Consider the following 24,448-nt stretch of genomic DNA (forward strand, 5'->3'; position numbering starts at 1 on the left):
GGCGCGGAGCCGCGTGTGTACGACGTGTACGGCGCGGAGCCGCGTGTGTACGACGTGTACGGCGCGGAGCCGCGTGTGTACGACGTGTACGGCGCGGAGCCGCGTGTGTACGACGTGTACGGCGCGGAGCCGCGTGTGTACGACGTGTACGGCGCGGAGCCGCGTGTGTACGACGTGTACGGCGCGGAGCCGCGTGTGTACGACGTGTACGGCGCGGAGCCGCGTGTGTACGACGTGTACGGCGCGGAGCCGCGTGTGTACGACGTGTACGGCGCGGAGCCGCGTGTGTACGACGTGTACGGAGCGGAGCCGCGTGTGTACGACGTGTACGGAGCGGAGCCGCGTGTGTACGACGTGTACGGAGCGGAGCCGCGTGTGTACGACGTGTACGGAGCGGAGCCGCGTGTGTACGACGTGTACGGAGCGGAGCCGCGTGTGTACGACGTGTACGGAGCGGAGCCGCGTGTGTACGACGTGTACGGAGCGGAGCCGCGTGTGTACGACGTGTACGGAGCGGAGCCGCGTGTGTACGACGTGTACGGAGCGGAGCCGCGTGTGTACGACGTGTACGGAGCGGAGCCGCGTGTGTACGACGTGTACGGAGCGGAGCCGCGTGTGTACGACGTGTACGGAGCGGAGCCGCGTGTGTACGACGTGTACGGAGCGGAGCCGCGTGTGTACGACGTGTACGGAGCGGAGCCGCGTGTGTACGACGTGTACGGAGCGGAGCCGCGTGTGTACGACGTGTACGGAGCGGAGCCGCGTGTGTACGACGTGTACGGAGCGGAGCCGCGTGTGTACGACGTGTACGGAGCGGAGCCGCGTGTGTACGACGTGTACGGAGCGGAGCCGCGTGTGTACGACGTGTACGGAGCGGAGCCGCGTGTGTACGACGTGTACGGAGCGGAGCCGCGTGTGTACGACGTGTACGGAGCGGAGCCGCGTGTGTACGACGTGTACGGAGCGGAGCCGCGTGTGTACGACGTGTACGGAGCGGAGCCGCGTGTGTACGACGTGTACGGAGCGGAGCCGCGTGTGTACGACGTGTACGGAGCGGAGCCGCGTGTGTACGACGTGTACGGAGCGGAGCCGCGTGTGTACGACGTGTACGGAGCGGAGCCGCGTGTGTACGACGTGTACGGAGCGGAGCCGCGTGTGTACGACGTGTACGGAGCGGAGCCGCGTGTGTACGACGTGTACGGAGCGGAGCCGCGTGTGTACGACGTGTACGGAGCGGAGCCGCGTGTGTACGACGTGTACGGAGCGGAGCCGCGTGTGTACGACGTGTACGGAGCGGAGCCGCGTGTGTACGACGTGTACGGAGCGGAGCCGCGTGTGTACGACGTGTACGGAGCGGAGCCGCGTGTGTACGACGTGTACGGAGCGGAGCCGCGTGTGTACGACGTGTACGGAGCGGAGCCGCGTGTGTACGACGTGTACGGAGCGGAGCCGCGTGTGTACGACGTGTACGGAGCGGAGCCGCGTGTGTACGACGTGTACGGCGCGGAGCCGCGTGTGTACGACGTGTACGGCGCGGAGCCGCGTGTGTACGACGTGTACGGAGCGGAGCCGCGTGTGTACGACGTGTGCGGAGCGCGTGTACGAGGTGTACGGAGCGGAGCCGCGTGTGTACGAGGTGTACGGAGCGGAGCCGCGTGTGTACGAGGTGTACGGAGCGGAGCCGCGTGTGTACGAGGTGTACGGAGCGGAGCCGCGTGTGTACGAGGTGTACGGAGCGGAGCCGCGTGTGTACGAGGTGTACGGAGCGGAGCCGCGTGTGTACGAGGTGTACGGAGCGGAGCCGCGTGTGTACGAGGTGTACGGAGCGGAGCCGCGTGTGTACGAGGTGTACGGAGCGGAGCCGCGTGTGTACGAGGTGTGCGGAGCCGCGTGTGTACGAGGTGTACGGAGCGGAGCCGCGTGTGTACGAGGTGTACGGAGCGGAGCCGCGTGTGTACGAGGTGTACGGAGCGGAGCCGCGTGTGTACGAGGTGTACGGAGCGGAGCCGCGTGTGTACGAGGTGTACGGAGCGGAGCCGCGTGTGTACGAGGTGTACGGAGCGGAGCCGCGTGTGTACGAGGTGTACGGAGCGGAGCCGCGTGTGTACGAGGTGTACGGAGCGGAGCCGCGTGTGTACGAGGTGTACGGAGCGGAGCCGCGTGTGTACGAGGTGTACGGAGCGGAGCCGCGTGTGTACGAGGTGTACGGAGCGGAGCCGCGTGTGTACTTGGTGTACGGAGCGGAGCCGCGTGTGTACTTGGTGTACGGAGCGGAGCCGCGTGTGTACTTGGTGTACGGAGCGGAGCCGCGTGTGTACTTGGTGTACGGAGCGGAGCCGCGTGTGTACTTGGTGTACGGAGCGGAGCCGCGTGTGTACTTGGTGTACAGAGTGGAGCCGCGTGTGTATGGGGTATACGGAGTGGAACCGTGTGTGTACGGAGTGGAGCCATATGTGCACGAGGTGTACGGAGAGGAGCCTCGTGTGTACGAGGTGTACGGAGCGGAGCCGCGTGTACGAGGTGTACGGACCGAAGCCGTGTGTGTACTTGGTGTACGGAGCGGAGCCGCGTGTGTACTTGGTGTACGGAGTGGAGCCGCGTGTGTATGGGGTAAACGGAGTGGAACCGTGTGTGTACGGAGTGGAGCCATATGTGCACGAGGTGTACGGAGAGGAGCCTCGTGTGTACGAGGTGTACGGAGCGGAGCCGCGTGTACGAGGTGTACGGACCGAAGCCGTGTGTGTACTTGGTGTACGGAGCGGAGCCGCGTGTGTATGGGGTATACGGAGTGGAGCCGTGTATACGGAGCGGAGCCAAGTGTGTACGAAGCATACAAAGCGGGCTTTTCCCACGGACACAGGAGTACACGGCGGAGGCCCGAGGAGCATTTTAAAACTCGCACATGACGTTCCACCGGAAGTGATGTGCTGGAAGCTGACCGGAAATGAGATAATTCTTGAGAACCAGGAATGCTTCAGATCCATCACCATGTCCCCCCGACGGCGCAGTAAGCAGGATCGCCTTGGAATCGGGGATGTCGGCCATGTGAGCGGATCATGATATGTCCTGCATCGGGAGGCTCAGGTGGGCACTACAATGGGAGCCGGGCTGCTATAGTATCTTTATAGAATCTTTATTTCTTTCTCTTCTCTCTCTGTTCTTTCTTTCTCTCTCTAATCTTTCTTTTTTCTTTCTCTCTGTTCTTTCTTTTCTTTCCCCTCTTTCTCTGTTTCTTCTTTCTCTGGCTCTCCTTTCTTTGTTTTCTTTTTTTCTCTCTCTGTTTTCTCTCTTCCTTAGTGCCTGTCAGTGTGACCATAATGCCAGCCACTTGTCAGGAACACCGCACTGCACTTGCTCACTGAGCCAGTGCGCGTGTCCTGAGTACAAAGACTGTGCACAAAGATACCTGCGGAGCGGGGTCTCAGTGGTGACGGTGCATGCTCCAAGCTCACAGGACCTGAAGCACGTGACTGCTGGGGGCGTGGCCTCAGCTCCACAGCGCCAGGAGCTGCAGGGACACTCCTAGAAAGGTAACTACAGGGCAATGTTACCAAGGGACAGAGACAGAAACCAGATCAAGCCGGGTCAAAGCTCAAGATAGCAATGCAGTACCAAAGGGTTAGACAGAATGAATAGTCAGGACATAGCAATAGGTCAGAAAACCAGAACGGGCAATAGACTGTACAATAGGGGTAAACTGTAACGGAGTAACGATAGCCAAGCCAGGAGGTCAGAACCGGAGAAGACAGTAGTACCAAAGCGAGAGACGGTGTACAGAGTGAGGGAATAGGCCGGGTCATACACGGGAAGCAAACAAGCAATGCAGAATACACGCACACCAGGGGTCAGACACACCAGAACAGCAGTATAGCTGACAGAGAACCCTGGTAAAGAGTGAGTATAATTACCCCTCCCAGATCCAGAAAGAGGCCACGAACACTTAACCCTGTGAGTGCAGGGCAAGAACCCTGTTCAAACCATGACACCACTGTGCCCTCAGTACCAGTCAGTGTGATCAGCAGTGCTAAATGGGTGCGGTTGGGCGTGGACATGGGTGTGACTAGTTGCGGAATGGATGTGGCCTAAAAATTGCAGAGGCGCGCTGAGCACGCCGCAGTCTTTCTTCCTCTTTCCCTTCTTCAACAGTTGGGAGGTATGATAGGGGCGGCTGTGACCAGGGGGTCTGGTTGCCCAATTGATAGCAGTTCTGCCAGGAATTCTGTCACCGTGCGTACAAACGGGGACAGAGCTTTGGGAGGAGAACTGTACCTAAAAGCAATAAATAGGACTGAGCTGAAATCCTGGGCACAGCTCCGACTACATGTTATATAGTCGTGTTAATCTCCTCTCACTTCTTGTAACCTACAAGTGTACAAACATATTATATAGTCACCATGTGACTAGTGGGCCTGTGTAACTTCAAATGCCAGGGCTGAATTTCAGTCCCCGTCCGGCCCTGCGCTGAGCAGTCAGATCAGCAGCAGCCGGTGGTGGCGCCTCCTCCCCGTCCTCTCCACACACCAGCATTACACTCTTTTCTTATCGGTTGCGAGAGCTGCAGATCAGAAGAAAATGGAGCCAAGATTTTCTGGCCCCGTTACTATGATAACCCTGTACAACGAGGCCACGGCTGCCGCGCCCCACGCCGAGAGCGGCGTGGGATCAATGGCTCAGGCCTCCGCGTCATTATCCGTGTGCACGTGACCCGCCGCACCGAGGCCTGAGCGTCGCCCGCCCCTGCGTCCCTTTATAAGCCCCCGCCCCTGCGCCCCTCTTTATAAGCCCCCTCCCCTGCGCCCCTCTTTATAAGCCCCCCTCCCCTGCGCCCCTCTTTATAAGCCCCCCTCCCCTGCGCCCCTCTTTATAAGCCCCCTCCCCTGCGCCCCTCTTTATAAGCCCCCTCCCCTGCGCCCCTCTTTATAAGCCCCCCTCTTTATAAGCCCCCCTCCCCTGCGCCCCTCTTTATAAGCCCCCTCCCCTGCGCCCCTCTTTATAAGCCCCCCTCTTTATAAGCCCCCTCCCCTGCGCCCCTCTTTATAAGCCCCCTCCCCTGCGCCCCTCTTTATAAGCCCCCTCCCCTGCGCCCCTCTTTATAAGCCCCCCTCCCCTGCGCCCCTCTTTATAAGCCCCCCTCTTTATAAGCCCCCTCCCCTGCGCCCCTCTTTATAAGCCCCCCTCTTTAAAAGCCCCCTCCCCTGCGCCCCTCTTTATAAGCCCCCCTCTTTATAAGCCCCCTCCCCTGCACCCCTCTTTATAAGCCCCCCTCCCCCCTATTCCTCACCATTCTCCAGCTCTCTGCTTGCTGTTGGTGACTGGAATTGTCTTGTTCTTTCCCAGAGGATAAAACCCTTCACAGCTGAGGGTCTGTAACATCTGCACCGGCAGCCCCATGTGAGGCCTGTGCCGGCAGCCCCATGTGAGGCCTGTGCCGGCAGCCCCATGTGAGGCCTGTGCCGGCAGCCCCATGTGAGGCCTGTGCCGGCAGCCCCATGTGAGGCCTGTGCCGGCAGCCCCATGTGAGGCCTGTGCCGGCAGCCCCATGTAAGGCCTGTACCAGCAGCCCCATGTGAGGCCTGTGCCGACAGCCCCATGTAAGTCCAGGTTTTCAAAGCACTGACAGCAAGAAGAGATCCTGAACATGCAATAAGTGAGAAAGGCCCAAACCACACTCCACCCTGGTGGCCCCTCCAGGGCTCTGTCCGGAAGCTCATGGGCCCCAATCACTGGACTTTTCATATAAACCAAAGGGACGTTTTGCCCCTCCGCCCCCGCTGCTCCGCCGCCCCCGCAGTGACGCACCGGGGTCTCCTCCTCACGTGAGTGCGACACTCATCGTCATTCGCGCTCTGCCGCCTTCACAGCTGTTGCGAGACCAGAGGCGTCCGCCAGGGGGCGCACATGGGAGCGGAGCTGGTCTGTAACTCCCAGGTCACCGGAAGGACAGGAATTACTGTGCACGCTGACCCGGAAGTGGGGCAGCTCCTGTTGTGGTGGAGTCAGCTGACTGCAGGCTCGGGGCCGCCTAGGATCATTAATGATGGCGGCGATCCCCGCATACACCGCGGTGGTGATCCTGCTGCTGGCTGCGGTGCACGGCACTGAGGAGAAGGTGAGAGGAGCAGGCCCGGGGTGCAGGGGGAGCAGGCCCGGCTATAGTGCTGGGATCATGTCTGTGTGTGCGTCCTACGGAGATTTCCTCACCACCCCAACCTAATATATATATATATATATATAGCAGACCCCCAAATATATACAGTGACCACATATGTGTATACACACACATATATATATATATATATATATATACATAGTCACAGCACTGAATATATGCACCCAGTAATCAGCACTGACCCCGCACAGACCCGAATTGGTGCTGACTCCGCCCCTGCATAGTCCCAGATCACAGCTGACTCCGCCCCTGCATAGTCCCAGATCACAGCTGACTCCGCCCCCTGCATAGTCCCAGATCACATCTGACTCCGCCCCCTGCATAGTCCCAGATCACAGCTGACTCCGCCCCCTGCATAGTCCCAGATCACATCTGACTCCGCCCCTGCATAGTCCCAGATCACATCTGACTCCGCCCCTGCATAGTCCCAGATCACATCTGACTCCGCCCCTGCATAGTCCCAGATCACATCTGACTCCGCCCCTGCATAGTCCCACATCACATCTGACTCCGCCCCTGCATAGTCCCAGATCACAGCTGACTCCGCCCCCTGCATAGTCCCAGATCACAGCTGACTCCGCCCCTGCATAGTCCCAGATCACAGCTGACTCCGCCCCTGCATAGTCCCAGATCACAGCTGACTCCGCCCCTGCATAGTCCCAGATCACAGCTGACTCCGCCCCTGCATAGTCCCACATCACAGCTGACTGCGCCCCTGCATAGTCCTAGATCACAGCTGACGCCGCCCCTGCATAGTCCCAGATCACTGCTGACTCCGCCCCTGCATAGTCCCAAATCACTGCTGACTCCGCCCCTGCATAGTCCCAAATCACTGCTGACTCCGCCCCTGCATAGTCCCAGATCACAGCTGACTCCGCCCCTGCATAGTCCCAGATCACAGCTGACTCCGCCCCTGCATAGTCCCAGATCACAGCTGACTCCGCCCCTGCATAGTCCCAGATCACAGCTGACTCCGCCCCTGCATAGTCCCAGATCACAGCTGACTCCGCCCCTGCATAGTCCCAGATCACAGCTGACTCCGCCCCTGCATAGTCCCAAATCACTGCTGACTCCGCCCCTGCATAGTCCCAGATCACAGCTGACTCCGCCCCTGCATAGTCCCAGATCACAGCTGACTCCGCCCCTGCATAGTCCCAGATCACAGCTGACTCCGCCCCTGCATAGTCCCAAATCACTGCTGACTCCGCCCCTGCATAGTCCAAAATCACTGCTGACTCCGCCCCTGCATAGTCCCAGATCACTGCTGACTCCGCCCCTGCATAGTCCCAGATAACTGCTGACTCCGCCCCTGCATAGTCCCAGATCACTGCTGACTCCGCCCCTGCATAGTCCCAGATCACTGCTGACTCCGCCCCTGCATAGTCCCAAATCACTGCTGACTCCGCCCCTGCATAGTCCCAAATCACTGCTGACTCCGCCCCTGCATAGTCCCAGATCACAGCTGACGCCGCCCCTGCATAGTCCCAGATCACAGCTGACGCCGCCCCTGCATAGTCCCAGATCACAGCTGACGCCGCCCCTGCATAGTCCCAGATCACAGCTGACGCTGCCCCTGCATAGTCCCAGATCACAGCTGACGCTGCCCCTGCATAGTCCCAGATCACAGCTGACTCCGCCCCTGCATAGTCCCAGATCACAGCTGACGCCGCCCCTGCATAGTCCCAGATCACAGCTGACTCCACCCCTGCATAGTCCCAGATCACAGCTGACTCCGCCCCTGCATAGTCCCAGATCACAGCTGACTCCGCCCCTGCATAGTCCCAGATCACAGCTGACTCCGCCCCTGCATAGTCCCAGATCACTGCTGACTCCGCCCCTGCATAGTCCCAGATCACTGCTGACTCCGCCCCTGCATAGTCCCAAATCACTGCTGACTCCGCCCCTGCATAGTCCCAAATCACTGCTGACTCCGCCCCTGCATAGTCCCAAATCACTGCTGACTCCGCCCCTGCATAGTCCCAGATCACAGCTGACTCCGCCCCTGCATAGTCCCAGATCACAGCTGACTCCGCCCCTGCATAGTCCCAGATCACTGCTGACTCCGCCCCTGCATAGTCCCAGATCACTGCTGACTCCGCCCCTGCATAGTCCCAGATCACTGCTGACTCCGCCCCTGCATAGTCCCAGATCACAGCTGACTCCGCCCCTGCATAGTCCCAGATCACTGCTGACTCCACCCCTGCAGTCCAAGATCACTGACTCCTCCCCCTGCACAGTCTGGGATGACCGCTGACTCCTCCCCCTGCACAGTCTGGGATGACCGCTGACTCCTCCCCCTGCACAGTCTGGGATGACCGCTGACTCCTCCCCCTGCACAGTCTGGGATGACCGCTGACTCCTCCCCCTGCACAGTCTGGGATGACCGCTGACTCCTCCCCCTGCACAGTCTGGGATGACCGCTGACTCCTCCCCCTGCACAGTCTGGGATGACCGCTGACTCCTCCCCCTGCACAGTCTGGGTTGACCGCTGACTCCTCCCCCTGCACAGTCTGGGATGACCGCTGACTCCTCCCCCTGCACAGTCTGGGATGACCGCTGACTCCTCCCCCTGCACAGTCCTGGATGACCGCTGACCCCGCCCCCTGCACAGTCTGGGATTACCGCTGACTCCTCCCCCTGCACAGTCTGGGATTACCGCTGACTCCTCCCCCTGCACAGTCTGGGATTACCGCTGACTCCTCCCCCTGCACAGTCTGGGATTACCGCTGACTCCTCCCCCTGCACAGTCTGGGATTACCGCTGACTCCTCCCCCTGCACAGTCCTGGATGACCGCTGACTCCGCCCCCTGCACAGTCCCAGATCATCACTCACACTTTCTGTTTGTATAGGACACTTTGGTTTGGTCACGGTGTAATCGTTTTCATTGGTTTCCAGAATTCCGAGGATGTGCGCTGTAAATGTATCTGCCCCCCTTACAAGGACAAGCCGGGGAACATCTACAACCGGAACGTGACGCAGAAGGACTGGTCAGTGCCGCTTCTCGAGCCTGTGACTGCTGCGCTCCAGGGACTGTGGCAGAATGTAGAGTCCGGCCCCGAGACAGCGAGCGCGAGACAGAGAGCGCGAGACAGCGAGCGCGAGACAGAGAGCGAGAGCGCCATAAGATCACTGCTCGCAGTCAGTGAAGAGAAACATGAACCTGAAAGCGTTTCTAACCCGGAGGTGCCCGAGCTCGGCTCAGTGCGGGTCACACTGTATCAGTGACGAGCCCGGCGTCCAGCACAAGGCAGGGACGGATCGTCTGCACTGATACACTGTAACAAAAGCAGGTCTCTCAGTGGGAGCACGAATGTCTCTCCACAGGTGGCGAGCAGAAACCATTGCTTCTATTCACCTCTTATCTGAGCCGACGTGACGCCCCTGCCCCGAGAGGATCTCTGGGGGATTATTACCCTCCTCTAATAGATGAGCAGCAGAGAATTTGCCGCCCGGAAGAAAATAAGTGAATATCTTTGTGTGAAGCAGTTGATAATTGTGTTTCTGTTCTCCTGCTGCAGCGATTGCCTCCATGTTGTCAGCCCCATGCCTGTGCCGGGAGCGGACGTGGAAGCGTATTGTCTGCGCTGTGAATGTAAATATGAGGAGAGGAGCTCCGGCACCATCAAGGTGAGACACCGCTGCAGACGATCGTGCACGTTAGACACCTGACACATGGACTTATCTCCCATACATGTGCACGCTCGGTACCTCTGAGCATACACGTGTTCTCAGCCAGAGGCCGCTCCTACACTCCTCTAGTGGTGACTTATATTCCATCACACGGCTGACAGTGAAGCGTCCTCATCCTTCTCCTCCCTGACATGTTAGCGGGAGACTACAGAGACATCCATACAAATCTAGTATTGGAAAATCGGAAATAACTTGGAGGTTTCATCCTGCAGAGCAAATGTTAGAGCACTACAGCTACTTGGACGTGTGATTACAATATTAGACAATTGCCTGACTGGTAACTCCCCAAATCTTCCTATTATAAAATCACACCCCTCCCTTACAAGGCAGATTCATCTTGCACTAATCCTGCTGGACTTTACACCGGCAGCATCAGCATACCGGACATTGCGAAGCGGCTTCTATCAGCCCAGCCACTGTGCACCTGGGTCGTCCTCCCAGGGTCGTGGGGTACTCGGTACCGGGCCGGTATCAGTGGGATGTGTCACAGCAGCGGTGACCCGGACCGTGGCCCTGGGCGCCCAAGTAATGGCGGAGATGTGAATGGTGGAATGTAGTTAGATGAATAGAATAGTTTGTGACGCCACCTGTAGTGTTCGGCAAGGGAGGTGTTAGGCCGACGCTGCACGCGGATCCTCTGGGGCTGGTGGTGTGTTGCAGCATAGATGGTGTAGCTCCCCACAGGTGAAGCTGTAGCCCCAGGGCCGTGTAGTTGCAATGGTTGAGGAGAGGCGCAGGCGGTGTAAATGATGGTACTCAGATGTAGCGGTGCTGAGCGGGTTGGCGCAAGAATGAATGGAGGACACCGGGGCTTGTAGTTCCAAAGCTTTACTCACAGTCTGCGGTACACAAGGGTGCCTGCCTCCGGGCCGTGTCCTCCGGGTCAGAGACTCAGTCAACCTCCAGGCCAGATGGAACACTCCCCTCCAACATCTACCTTTCTGAACGACTCCTCTATAGCGCCTTAAAGTGTGAAGATCTCCTAGTACTGAGTTACACTGGAGTTCCTCCTGACTGATGTTCCCAAGAACTCCACTTGTACGGCAGACAGCTGTAGCCTGCTTCGGGGACTCCCTTCTCCTGAGTCCCGGCTCTCTATCCGTGTTGCTGTTGTGCCCCAAGTCTTAGTTGGGAGTAGTGCATTTACAGCCAACTACTCCACCGATGTCTGCTGCAGAACCATAAGTGTCCATACAACCTCGGGGACCGGGCCCCGGCCTTGCGCTGAGAACCTATAGGCAGGGTTCCTCTTCCAACCCACGTCCTCTCTGTTCTCCTTACTCCTTCGTTCCATACTGATCTTTCTCTCTCTTATGGAAGCTTACATTTCAGTTCTACGTCTTTCTCATTCTTTCCTTTCCTGTGCCAGCTGGCTCAGATCACTGAGGCAGCTGCAGCACTCCTTCCTCCATCCCTTCTTCCAGGGATCCTCACTCCTGTCTGAGTGACTTCCTACCCGACTGACCTTCTGTCAGACTGACATGTCATCCTACACTTTCCCACTCTTTTATGTATCTTAACTCCACCCACCTCCCAGCACATCCAGTGTTCCAAGCAGGGAACCACCAGAGGTGCTCTGCTACTCTCTAAGCACTGAGCCGCAATGTGGTTGTGCAGAACTACCCTGTTGTGTGGGGTGCGAGTGTTGGAGTGAGGAAAGGAATTCCCACCTTACCCGGACGGTGGGGCACCACACCTTAGGAGAAGGTGCAGTACCTCTGTGGCGACTGAGCCTCAGGGGCGCCACATACATACATTACATTACATTACTGATCCTGAGTTACATCCTGTATTATACTCCAGAGCTGCACTCACTATTCTTCTGGTGCAGTCACTGTGTACATACATTACATTACTGATCCTGAGTTACATCCTGTATTATACTCCAGAGCTGGACTCACTATTCTGCTGGTGCAGTCACTGTGTACATACATTACATTACTGATCCTGAGTTACATCCTGTATTATACCCCAGAGCTGTACTCACTATTCTTCTGGTGCAGTCACTGTGTACATACGTTACTGATCCTGAGTTACCTCCTGTATTATACCCCAGAGCTGCACTCACTATTCTGCTGGTGCAGTCACTGTGTACATACATTACATTACTGATCCTGAGTTACCTCCTGTATTATCCTCCAGAGCTGCACTCACTATTCTGCTGGTGCAGTCACTGTGTACATACATTACATTACTGATCCTGAGTTACATCCTGTATTATACTCCAGAGCTGGACTCACTATTCTGCTGGTGCAGTCACTGTGTACATACATTACATTACTGATCCTGAGTTACATCCTGTATTATACCCCAGAGCTGTACTCACTATTCTTCTGGTGCAGTCACTGTGTACATACATTACTGATCCTTAGTTACCTCCTGTATTATACCCCAGAGCTGCACTCACTATTCTGCTGGTGCAGTCACTGTGTACATACATTACATTACTGATCCTGAGTTACCTCCTGTATTATCCTCCAGAGCTGCACTCACTATTCTGCTGGTGCAGTCACTGTGTACATACATTACATTACTGATCCTGAGTTACCTCCTGTATTATACTCCAGAGCTGCACTCACTATTCTGCTGGTGCAGTCACTGTGTACATACATTACATTACTGATCCTGAGTTACCTCCTGTATTATCCTCCAGAGCTGCACTCACTATTCTGCTGGTGCAGTCACTGTTTACATACATTACTGATCCTGAGTTACCTCCTGTATTATACTCCAGAGCTGCACTCACTATTCTGCTGGTGCAGTCACTGTGTACATACATTACATTACTGATCCTGAGTTACCTCCTGTATTATACTCCAGAGCTGCACTCACTATTCTGCTGGTGCAGTCACTGTGTACATACATTAAATTACTGATCCTGAGTTACATCCTGCATTATACTCCAGAGCTGCACTCACTATTCTGCTGGTGCAGTCACTGTGTACATACATTACATATCCTGAGTTACCTCCTGTATTATACCCCAGAGCTGCACTCACTATTCTGCTGGTGCAGTCACTGTGTACATACATTACATTACTGATCCTGAGTTACATCCTGTATTATACTCCAGAGCTGCACTCACTATTCTGCTGGTGCAGTCACTGTGTACATACATTACATTACTGATCCTGAGTTACACCCTGTATTATACTCCAGAGCTGCACTCACTATTCTGCTGGTGCAGTCACTGTGTACACACATTGCTTATCCTGTATTATACTCCAGAGCTGCACTCTGTTCTTGCCCTCCGCAGGTGACGATCATCATTTACCTGTCCATCCTCGGCCTCCTCCTGCTGTACATGGTGTACCTGACCCTGGTGGAGCCCATGCTGAAGAGACGTCTCTTTGGTCACTCTCAGCTGATACAGAATGATGAAGATGTTGGGGTGAGTGTGGACACCTGCGGCTCCATCGGGGGGCGCTCCTCCACATAGTGTGTATTACCTGGGCACATGTATGGGGGCCACACTTGGTGATCAGCAGTTTTGGTGGCTGTCACTCCCCGTCATACACAAACACCCCCAAACATTAGCGCCTGTTGACACAGCAGAGCTGACCCTGCGATGCCTCCCCGGCGGCGGCTCTGGCTCCAGCTCTCGGGCGTTCATGTTGACTACTATAACAGAGGGGTAACCTGATCTCGTCTGCTCAATGCCCGGCCGCTGCCGAGTGTTGTATAAACACATCGTGACGATGGCGAGTCACCAGTACACCGCCGTCATTATCAGGATGGTATCGGGCACGTTTTACTCAGCACAGTGCAGTGTTAGGGTGTAGTAAGACGGCCGTAGCCCAAGATCGGAGCTCGGTGCATGGACCGGCTTGTGGCTCTCCTGTGCATGCAGCTTCCTGTATTTCTAAACCGCTGTCACGTGCGGGTCGGGAGTGCCGCCGGCCAGTCTGTGCACGACGTTCCGATCATGGGCTCATTTATTCGACCGTCTGACTGCGCCCGTAGTAAAAAGCTAAAGTCCATGTAATAATGGGGAGTGTGGTGGGGGGGCGCCACCTGTCAGACATGATGGGCGGTCTCGTCCCCCCGCTGGTCCTGACACACTGTGGTTGTATTTTACACGGGATTAGGAGCCTCATTTTCTTGGCGGTGTTTATGTCTTCCTGATTTGGAGACCAGTGCTTGCTGTCAGTGAGTGGACATCCGCGGGTCTTCTGGAGCTGTGGCTTCATTCACAGACAGGACGCAGAGCTCCTATGCACAGCCTGTTAGTAACTTGCAGAACTTTTCGCGCCTTACATCCCGCAGAGGTGGTTTCCGGTTCGGTGCTTCCCGATGACGCCTTCGTGAATCACATTCTGGATTTCTACCTTTCAGGATCACCAGCCTTTCGCCAATGCCCACGACGTGCTGGCCCGATCCAGGAGCCGCGCCAACGTGCTGAACAAGGTGGAGTACGCTCAGCAGCGCTGGAAGTTACAAGTGCAAGAGCAGCGCAAGTCCGTGTTCGACCGCCACGTGGTGCTGAGCTAATCGGAGGAAGGCCGAGGCAGCCGTCGGGGGCACGGCGGCACTGCTGGGTTTCTGGGACCCCGTAACAGGCAGATCCCTGAGTAGTGACCACAGTGTAAATACAGATGATCCTACTAATAAAATGGTGAATATGTTCTGTCACTGCCGCGGACGTGATTACGTGCTCATAGTCCCACGTCGTCAGTAACTGAAGGACTTCCTCCGGCACTGGACTGTCCGGCTGCTGCACGACAGATCCCTTCTCATCGCTGATTACTGGGTGATCAATCAGATCATATATAGAGGACTATACCCCTAACATAATCATCGGCAAGACCCCTGATTATTGCATGCTCCACGGCGGTCTGCATCCACCACAGGTTCTGTAATGATAGTGCATGTCTGCACGAGAACACACTGGACTATTACCCGATTCTGCCACCTTCAGGTCGTGATTGATCGTGGTCGAGCTGCAGTTCCACGCACAATCTCTGGATGAGGGGGGGCGCTATTTATAGAAGAGTAGCCATCCTTCTTTAGTCCTGAAACGCCCCTTTGATGATTGTTCTGCAACTTTCTTTTTCACCACTGAAGAACTCTGCTTGCTCTTTGTGAATTGCAACATTTTTTTTTGTTCCACTGTAAATCCATGTTTTCGCAGCTGGGGGTTTGTTACAATGTTGGCTCTGTGAGATGAACACTAATCTCAGTACTGTCCTGAACTCCAAGCTGATGGTTATTATCTGCACTGACACATTGAAACAAGTCCATCCGCAGGGAGTGTAGGAGCCGTTTTCAGCCTCCGGATGTTTGTTACAGTGTGTCAGTGCAGGCGGCTTCACCTGACATTAGCACATCTGTCTTGGGCTCCAGGATGCCACTCTTATCTGCACTGACACATTGTAACAAACCCTCAGCTCAAAACATTAACAAATAAAAATAGAAGGTTGCAGTTTATAGTTATTTACACTGGACAGGATGAGCCGTTAGCGCCTAATGTACGATGATCAACTGTGATCAGGTGCTGAACTGGAAAGATCACCCCAGGATCACTGGTATAATAGCGGCGTCCTCATTGGTCCGTGCAGGATGAGATCCCGACTACAGTTCTAGTGTTCAGTGTCTGCACAGGAATCAGCCGCGCCAGGCATGTGCCTGATATGCACTGGTCGGCGTCCAAGAAATTCCCCCCAGACTGTGGAACCACAACTCTGGCTGCCAGAGCAGGATGTGAGTAGTAGCTTCATGATGGAAGGGGCGATGCAAGTTTTTCTGATGACACCACAGTCGGTGACCTCCCCTGCTGCCGTCTTTGTATTGAAGCTGAATTTACCTGTTTAGACTTTGTATGTTGATATTGTAAAATAAACACTGAGTTCTCCCAAGTATTGTGTCCAGATCTTCTGCCTCGTTCCTCGTGCATTGTCTGAATCTTCTGCAGCGCTCCTCCTACATTATCTGAATCTTCTGCAGCGTTCCTCGTGCATTGTCTGAATCTTCTGCAGCGCTCCTCGTGCATTATCTGAATCTTCTGCAGCGTTCCTCGTGCATTGTCTGAATCTTCTGCAGCGCTCCTCGTGCATTGTCTGAATCTTCTGCAGCGCTCCTTGTGCATTATCTGAATCTTCTGCCTCGTTCCTCGTGCATTATTTGAATCTTCTGCAGCGCTCCTCCTACATTATCTGATTCTGCAGCGCTCCTTGTGCATTATCTGAATCTTCTGCCTCGTTCCTCGTGCATTGTCTGAATCTTCTGCAGCGCTCCTCCTACATTATCTGATTCTTCTGCAGCGCTCCTCCTACATTATCTGATTCTTCTGCAGCGCTCCTCGTGCATTATCTGAATCTTCTGCAGCGCTCCTCCTACATTATCTGAATCTTCTGCAGCGCTCCTCGTGCATTATCTGAATCTTCTGCAGCGCTCCTCCTACATTATCTGATTCTTCTGCAGCGCTCCTTGTGCATTATCTGATTCTTCTGCAGCGCTCCTTGTGCATTATCTGAATCTTCTGCAGCGCTCCTTGTGCATTATCTGAATCTTCTGCAGCGCTCCTACATTATCTGAATCTTCTGCAGCGCTCCTCGTGCATTATCTGAATCTTCTGCAGCGCTCCTCCTACATTATCTGAATCTTCTGCAGCGCTCCTTGTGCATTATCTGATTCTTCTGCAGCGCTCCTTGTGCATTATCTGAATCTTCTGCAGCGCTCCTTGTGCATTATCTGAATCTTCTGCAGCGCTCCTCCTACATTATCTGAATCTTCTGCAGCGCTCCTCCTACATTATCTGAATCTTCTGCAGCGCTCCTTGTGCATTATCTGAATCTTCTGCAGCGCTCCTCCTACATTATCTGAATCATCTGCAGTGCTCCTCGGGCATTGTCTGAATCTTCTGCAGCGCTCCTCGTGCATTGTCTGAATCTTCTGCAGCGCTCCTCGTGCATTGTCTGAATCTTCTGCAGCGTTCCTCGTGCATTGTCTGAATCTTCTGCAGCGCTCCTCGTGCATTGTCTGAATCTTCTGCAGCGCTCCTTGTGCATTATCTGAATCTTCTGCCTCGTTCCTCGTGCATTATTTGAATCTTCTGCAGCGCTCCTCCTACATTATCTGATTCTGCAGCGCTCCTTGTGCATTATCTGAATCTTCTGCCTCGTTCCTCGTGCATTGTCTGAATCTTCTGCAGCGCTCCTCCTACATTATCTGATTCTTCTGCAGCGCTCCTCCTACATTATCTGAATCTTCTGCAGCGCTCCTCCTACATTATCTGAATCTTCTGCAGCGCTCCTCGTGCATTATCTGAATCTTCTGCAGCGCTCCTCCTACATTATCTGATTCTTCTGCAGCGCTCCTCCTACATTATCTGAATCTTCTGCAGCGCTCCTTGTGCATTATCTGATTCTTCTGCAGCGCTCCTTGTGCATTATCTGAATCTTCTGCAGCGCTCCTTGTGCATTATCTGAATCTTCTGCAGCGCTCCTCCTACATTATCTGAATCTTCTGCAGCGCTCCTCCTACATTATCTGAATCTTCTGCAGCGCTCCTTGTGCATTATCTTAATCTTCTGCAGCGCTCCTCCTACATTATCTGAATCTTCTGCAGCGCTCCTCGTGCATTGTCTGAATCTTCTGCAGCGCTCCTCGTGCATTGTCTGAATCTTCTGCAGCGCTCCTTGTGCATTATCTGAATCTTCTGCCTCGTTCCTCGTGCATTATTTGAATCTTCTGCAGCGCTCCTCCTACATTATCTGAATCTTCTGCAGCGCTCCTCGTGCATTGTCTGAATCTTCTGCAGCGCTCCTCGTGCATTGTCTGAATCTTCTGCAGCGCTCCTTGTGCATTATCTGAATCTTCTGCCTCGTTCCTCGTGCATTATTTGAATCTTCTGCAGCGCTCCTCCTACATTATCTGATTCTGCAGCGCTCCTTGTGCATTATCTGAATCTTCTGCCTCGTTCCTCGTGCATTGTCTGAATCTTCTGCAGCGCTCCTCCTACATTATCTGATTCTTCTGCAGCGCTCCTCCTACATTATCTGATTCTTCTGCAGCGCTCCTCGTGCATTATCTGAATCTTCTGCAGCGCTCCTCCTACATTATCTGAATCTTCTGCAGCGCTCCTCGTGCATTATCTGAATCTTCTGCAGCGCTCCTCCTACATTATCTGAATCTTCTGCAGCGCTCCATGTGCATTATCTGAATCTTCTGCAGCGCTCCTTGTGCATTATCTGAATCTTCTGCAGCGCTCCTCCTACATTATCTGAATCTTCTGCAGCGCTCCTTGTGCATTATCTGAATCTTCTGCAGCGCTCCTCCTACATTGTCTGAATCTTCTGCAGCACTCCTCGTGCATTATCTGAATCTTCTGCAGCGCTCCTCCTACATTATCTGAATCTTCTGCAGCGCTCCTCGTGCATTATCTGAATCTTCTGCAGCGCTCCTTGTGCATTATCTGATTCTTCTGCAGCGCTCCTTGTGCATTATCTGAATCTTCTGCAGCGCTCCTTGTGCATTATCTGAATCTTCTGCAGCGCTCCTCCTACATTATCTGAATCTTCTGCAGCGCTCCTCCTACATTATCTGAATCTTCTGCAGCGCTCCTTGTGCATTATCTGAATCTTCTGCAGCGCTCCTCCTACATTATCTGAATCTTCTGCAGCGCTCCTCCTACATTATCTGAATCTTCTGCAGCGCTCCTTGTGCATTATCTGAATCTTCTGCAGCGCTCCTTGTGCATTATCTGAATCTTCTGCAGCGCTCCTTGTGCATTATCTGAATCTTCTGCAGCGCTCCTTGTGCATTATCTGAATCTTCTGCAGCGCTCCTTGTGCATTATCTGAATCTTCTGCAGCACTCCTCGTGCACTTTCTGAATCTTCTGTAATGCACCTAGTGCATTCGGTTTGACTTCTGCAGTGCTGCCTGACGAGGCTGGTCTACTTACTATGATTATACAGTCATTGACAAGTTATCATTTATGAATGTTTAAAATCAGTATGCACCCTCCTATCCTGACTGACTGCCCCTCAGTGTCCTCCCTGTTGCTGAATCTCCTCTCACTTAGTGACTTCTGCTCAGTGTCCTCCCTGCTCCATTTCTGCCCACATAACCTGAATGACAGCCCCCTAGTGTTCCTCTACCCTGCTGAATTCTTACACTGCTCAGCACAAGCTGCAGTTATCAGGCTGGATGAATGGAGACTGAAATCACTTGGACTCGTGTTTTCTTTACCGAGACTTATTTTACCATCAGGAATATACCGCCATTCTGACATAGATTTTCACAGAAAGTACACCAGCCTCATCAGCTCTAAGAGATCTATTATGTGTGCAGTTTGTATTGTGAAATCTGTCTGGTCATTGATAATTGATACATTTATGACCATCAGTAATGGGAGCAGGATACAATCACACGGAGACAGCTGCAGACTGCACAAAACCAAAGCAAAAAAAAAAACCCCTTGGCGTTGTATGTATTAGGCTGGTTTCACTTTAGCGTTTTTTGCGCAGCGAATCGTGCGCGTCCATCTGCATGCGTACCTATGTTTAACATGGCGTGCGCAAGGTGTTGCGCTTGCAAGCGTTCGTATGTGTTTTCGGGCACATGCGTTTTTTCAAGGTGTGCGCCTAGGCGTGCCAGACGCAACCTGTTGCATTTTTGGGTCCGCCGAAAGGCATAAAAAAAGCCACAAAATAACGCATTACAGTCTATGGGAACGCAGGCGTGCGCATGGACATGTTAGTCTGCGTTTCGTGCGCATGCGTTTTTGGCATAAATGTGCATGATGCGGTTTTTGCATGCGTTTCTATTGCGCACGATGCGCTGCGCAAAAAACCTTTAATGTGAAAATGTTAAAAATGTGAATTTCAGCCGCAGCAATTTCTGCAAGAAACTCTCCAGTCTGTGAATTTATCCCTAAATTACAGATATAGGAAGACGTGTGACGGGAAAGCGACAACACTGAGAAGATCGTATTGTCCCATAAACACGACTGTTATTCCTTTTATGTAGTGGAACTGATCCCGGTGCTGCTCTTGTATACACAACTCAGGGTATTGTCCCAGCCAGTATAAATGACAGGACGCTCCATAACGTGAGGTCAGAGAGACGCCCGGCACAACGGGGAGGTAAGATGCTCCAGTATAGGGGCGAGTGCAGCTCTGGAGTATAATACAGGATGTGACTGAGGATCAGTAATGTATGTACACAGTGACTGCACCAGCAGAATAGTGAGTGCAGCTCTGGGGTATAATACAGGATGTAACTCAGGATCAGTAATGTAATGTATGTACACAGTGACTGCACCAGCAGAATAGTGAGTGCAGCTCTGGAGTATAATACAGGATGTAACTCAGGATCAGTAATGTATGTACACAGTGACTGCACCAGCAGAATAGTGAGTGCTGCTCTGGGGTATAATACAGGATGTAACTCAGGATCAGTAATGTATGTACACAGTGACTGCACCAGCAGAATAGTGAGTGCAGCTCTGGAGTATAATACAGGATGTAACTCAGGATCAGTAATGTATGTACACAGTGACTGCACCAGCAGAATAGTGAGTGCAGCTCTGGAGTATAATACAGGAAGTAACTCAGGATCAGTAATGTATGTACACAGTGACTGCACCAGCAGAATAGCGAGTGCAGCTCTGGAGTATAATACAGGATGTAACTCAGGATCAGTAATGTATGTACACAGTGACTGCACCAGCAGAATAGTGAGTGCAGCTCTGGAGTATAATACAGGAAGTAACTCAGGATCAGTAATGTATGTACACAGTGACTGCACCAGCAGAATAGTGAGTGCAGCTCTGGAGTATAATACAGGATGTAACTCAGGATCAGTAATGTATGTACACAGTGACTGCACCAGCAGAATAGTGAGTGCAGCTCTGGAGTATAATACAGGATGTAACTCAGGATCAGTAATGTAATGTATGTACACAGTGACTGCACCAGCAGAATAGTGAGTGCAGCTCTGGAGTATAATACAGGATGTAACTCAGGATCAGTAATGTAATGTATGTACACAGTGACTGCACCAGCAGAATAGTGAGTGCAGCTCTGGAGTATAATACAGGATGTAACTCAGGATCAGTAATGTATGTACACAGTGACTGCACCAGCAGAATAGTGAGTGCAGCTCTGGAGTATAATACAGGATGTAACTCAGGATCAGTAATGTAATGTATGTACACAGTGACTGCACCAGCAGAATAGTGAGTGCAGCTCTGGAGTATAATACAGGAGGTAACTCAGGATCAGTAATGTAATGTATGTACACAGTGACTGCACCAGCAGAATAGTGAGTGCAGCTCTGGGGTATAATACAGGATGTAACTCAGGATCAGTAATGTAATGTATGTACACAGTGACTGCACCAGCAGAATAGTGAGTGCAGCTCTGAGGTATAATACAGGATGTAACTCAGGATCAGTAATGTAATGTATGTACACAGTGACTGCACCAGCAGAATAGTGAGTGCAGCTCTGGAGTATAATACAGGATGTAACTCAGGATCAGTAATGTAATGTATGTACACAGTGACTGCACCAGCAGAATAGTGAGTGCAGCTCTGAGGTATAATACAGGATGTAACTCAGGATCAGTAATGTAATGTACAGTCATATGTAAAAGTTTGGGCACCCCTATTAATGTTAACCTTTTTTCTTTATAACAATTTTGGTTTTTGCAACAGCTATTTCAGTTTCATATATCTAATAACTGAGGGACTCAGTTATATTTCTGGATTCAAATGAGGTTTATTGTACTAACAGAAAATGTGCAATCTGCATTTAAACAAAATTTGACCGGTGCAAAAGTATGGGCACCCTTATCATTTTCTTGATTTGAACACTCCTAACTACTTTTTACTGACTTCCTGAAGCACTAAATTGGTTTTGTAACCTCATTGAGCTTTGAACTTCATAGCCAGGTGTATCAAATCATGAGAAAAGGTATTTAAAGTGGCCACTTGCAAGTAGTTCTCCTATTTGATTCTCCTATGAAGAGTGGCATCATGGGCTCCTCAAAACAACTCTCAAATGATCTGAAAACAAAGATTATTCAACATAGCTTTTCAGGGGAAGGATACAAAAAGTTGTCTCAGAGATTTAACCAGTCAGTTTCCACTGTAAGGAACATAGTAAGGAAATGGAAGAACACAGGTACAGTTCTTGTTAAGCCCAGAAGTGGCAGGCCAAGAAAAATATCAGAAAGGCAGAGAAGAAGAATGGTGAGAACAGTCAAGGACAATCCACAGACCACCTCCAAAGACCAGCAGCATCATCTTGCTGCAGATGGTGTCACTGTGAATCGGTCAACAATACAGCGCATGCATAACGCCTTTTTGTATGACCAAACAACTCAATCTTTGTTTCATCAGTCCACAGGACCTTCTTCCAAAATGTAACTGGCTTGTCCAAATGTGCTTTTTCATACTTCAGGCGACTCTGTTTGTGGCGTGCTTGCAGAAACGGCTTCTTTCGCATCACTCTCCCATACAGCTTCTCCTTGTGCAAAGTGACACCATCTGCAGCAAGATGATGCTGCTGGTCTTTGGAGGTGGTCTGTGGATTGTCCTTGACTGTTCTCACCATTCTTCTTCTCTGCCTTTCTGATATTTTTCTTGGTCTGCCACTTCTGGGCTTAACAAGAACTGTACCTGTGTTCTTCCATTTCCTTACTATATTCCTCACAGTGGAAACTGACTGGTTAAATCTCTGAGACAACTTTTTGTATCCTTCCCCTGAAAAGCTATGTTGAACAAACTTTGTTTTCAGATCATTTGAGAGTTGTTTTGAGGAGCCCATGATGCCACTCTTCATAGGAGAATCAAATAGGAGAACTACTTGCAAGTGGCCACTTTAAATACCTTTTCTCATGATTTGATACACCTGGCTACGAAGTTCAAAGCTCAATGAGGTTACAAAACCAATTTAGTGCTTCAGGAAGTCAGTAAAAAGTAGTTAGGAGTGTTCAAATCAAGAAAATGATAAGGGTGCCCATACTTTTGCACCGGTCAAATTTTGTTTAAATGCAGATTGCACATTTTCTGTTAGTACAATAAACCTCATTTGAATCCAGAAATATAACTGAGTCCATCAGTTATTAGATATATGAAACTGAAATACCTGTTGCAAAAACCAAAATTGTTATAAAGAAAAAAGGTTAACATTAATAGGGGTGCCCAAACTTTTACATATGACTGTATGTACACAGTGACTGCACCAGCAGAATAGTGAGTGGAGCTCTGGGGTATAATACAGAATGTAACTCGGGATCAGTAATGTAATGTATGTACACAGTGACTGCACCAGCAGAATAGTGAGTGCAGCTCTGGGGTATAATACAGGATGTAACTCAGGATCAGTAATGTATGTACACAGTGACTGCACCAGCAGAATAGTGAGTGCAGCTCTGGGGTATAATACAGAATGTAACTCGGGATCAGTAATGTAATGTATGTACACAGTGACTGCACCAGCAGAATAGTGAGTGCAGCTCTGGGGTATAATACAGGATGTAACTCAGGATCAGTAATGTAATGTATGTACACAGTGACTGCACCAGCAGAATAGTGAGTGCAGCTCTGGAGTATAATACAGGATGTAACTCAGGATCAGTAATGTATGTACACAGTGACTGCACCAGCAGAATAGTGAGTGCAGCTCTGGGGTATAATACAGGATGTAACTCAGGATCAGTAATGTAATGTATGTACACAGTGACTGCACCAGCAGAATAGTGAGTGCAGCTCTGGAGTATAATACAGGATGTAACTCAGGATCAGTAATGTAATGTATGTACACAGTGACTGCACCAGCAGAATAGTGAGTGCAGCTCTGGAGTATAATACAGGATGTAACTCGGGATCAGTAATGTATGTACACAGTGACTGCACCAGCAGAATAGTGAGTGCAGCTCTGGGGTATAATACAGGATGTAACTCAGGATCAGTAATGTAATGTATGTACACAGTGACTGCACCAGCAGAATAGTGAGTGCAGCTCTGGAGTATAATACAGGATGTAACTCGGGATCAGTAATGTATGTACACAGTGACTGCACCAGCAGAATAGTGAGTGCAGCTCTGGGGTATAATACAGGATGTAACTCAGGATCAGTAATGTATGTATACAGTGACTGCCCCAGCAGAATAGTGAGTGCAGCTCTGGGGTATAATACAGGATGTAACTCAGGATCAGTAATGTATGTACACAGTGACTGCACCAGCAGAATAGTGATTGCAGCTCTGGAGTATAATACAGGATGTAACTCAGGATCAATAATGTAATGTATGTACACAGTGACTGCACCAGCAGAATAGTGATTGCAGCTCTGGAGTATAATACAGGAGGTAACTCAGGATCAGTAATGTAATGTATGTACACAGTGACTGCACCAGCAGAATAGTGAGTGCAGCTCTGGGGTATAATACAGGATGTAACTCAGGATCAGTAATGTATGTATACAGTGACTGCACCAGCAGAATAGTGAGTGCAGCTCTGGGGTATAATACAGGATGTAACTCAGGATCAGTAATGTATGTACACAGTGACTGCACCAGCAGAATAGTGATTGCAGCTCTGGAGTATAATACAGGATGTAACTCAGGATCAATAATG

General features: G+C 51.9%; 1 protein-coding gene across 1 annotated transcript; it reads left to right on the plus strand.

Moving 5' to 3' along the window:
- Positions 1-5,926: 5,926 nt before the first annotated feature.
- On the plus strand, positions 5,927-15,715 carry TMEM9B (TMEM9 domain family member B). The gene is made up of 5 exons (XM_073545186.1): positions 5,927-6,109; positions 9,066-9,157; positions 9,689-9,797; positions 13,117-13,251; positions 14,196-15,715. Exons 1-5 carry the CDS (start codon positions 6,035-6,037, stop codon positions 14,349-14,351), a joined length of 567 nt encoding a protein of 188 aa, XP_073401287.1. The 5' UTR covers positions 5,927-6,034; the 3' UTR covers positions 14,352-15,715.
- Positions 15,716-24,448: the final 8,733 nt, after the last annotated feature.

This window comes from Dendrobates tinctorius, unplaced genomic scaffold, assembly GCF_039654945.1.
Source record: "Dendrobates tinctorius isolate UK_male_01 unplaced genomic scaffold, ASM3965494v1 ptg000142l, whole genome shotgun sequence".
In the NCBI taxonomy this organism is placed as follows: domain Eukaryota; kingdom Metazoa; phylum Chordata; class Amphibia; order Anura; family Dendrobatidae; genus Dendrobates; species Dendrobates tinctorius.

Coding starts and splice junctions, on each gene's coding strand:
- TMEM9B (XM_073545186.1), top strand. CDS start 6,035: ATGATGGCGGCGATCCCCGCATACACCGCGGTGGTGATCCTGCTGCTG. Junction 6,110..9,065: donor TGCACGGCACTGAGGAGAAG/GTGAGAGGAGCA, acceptor ATTGGTTTCCAG/AATTCCGAGGATGTGCGCTG. Junction 9,158..9,688: donor AACGTGACGCAGAAGGACTG/GTCAGTGCCGCT, acceptor CTCCTGCTGCAG/CGATTGCCTCCATGTTGTCA.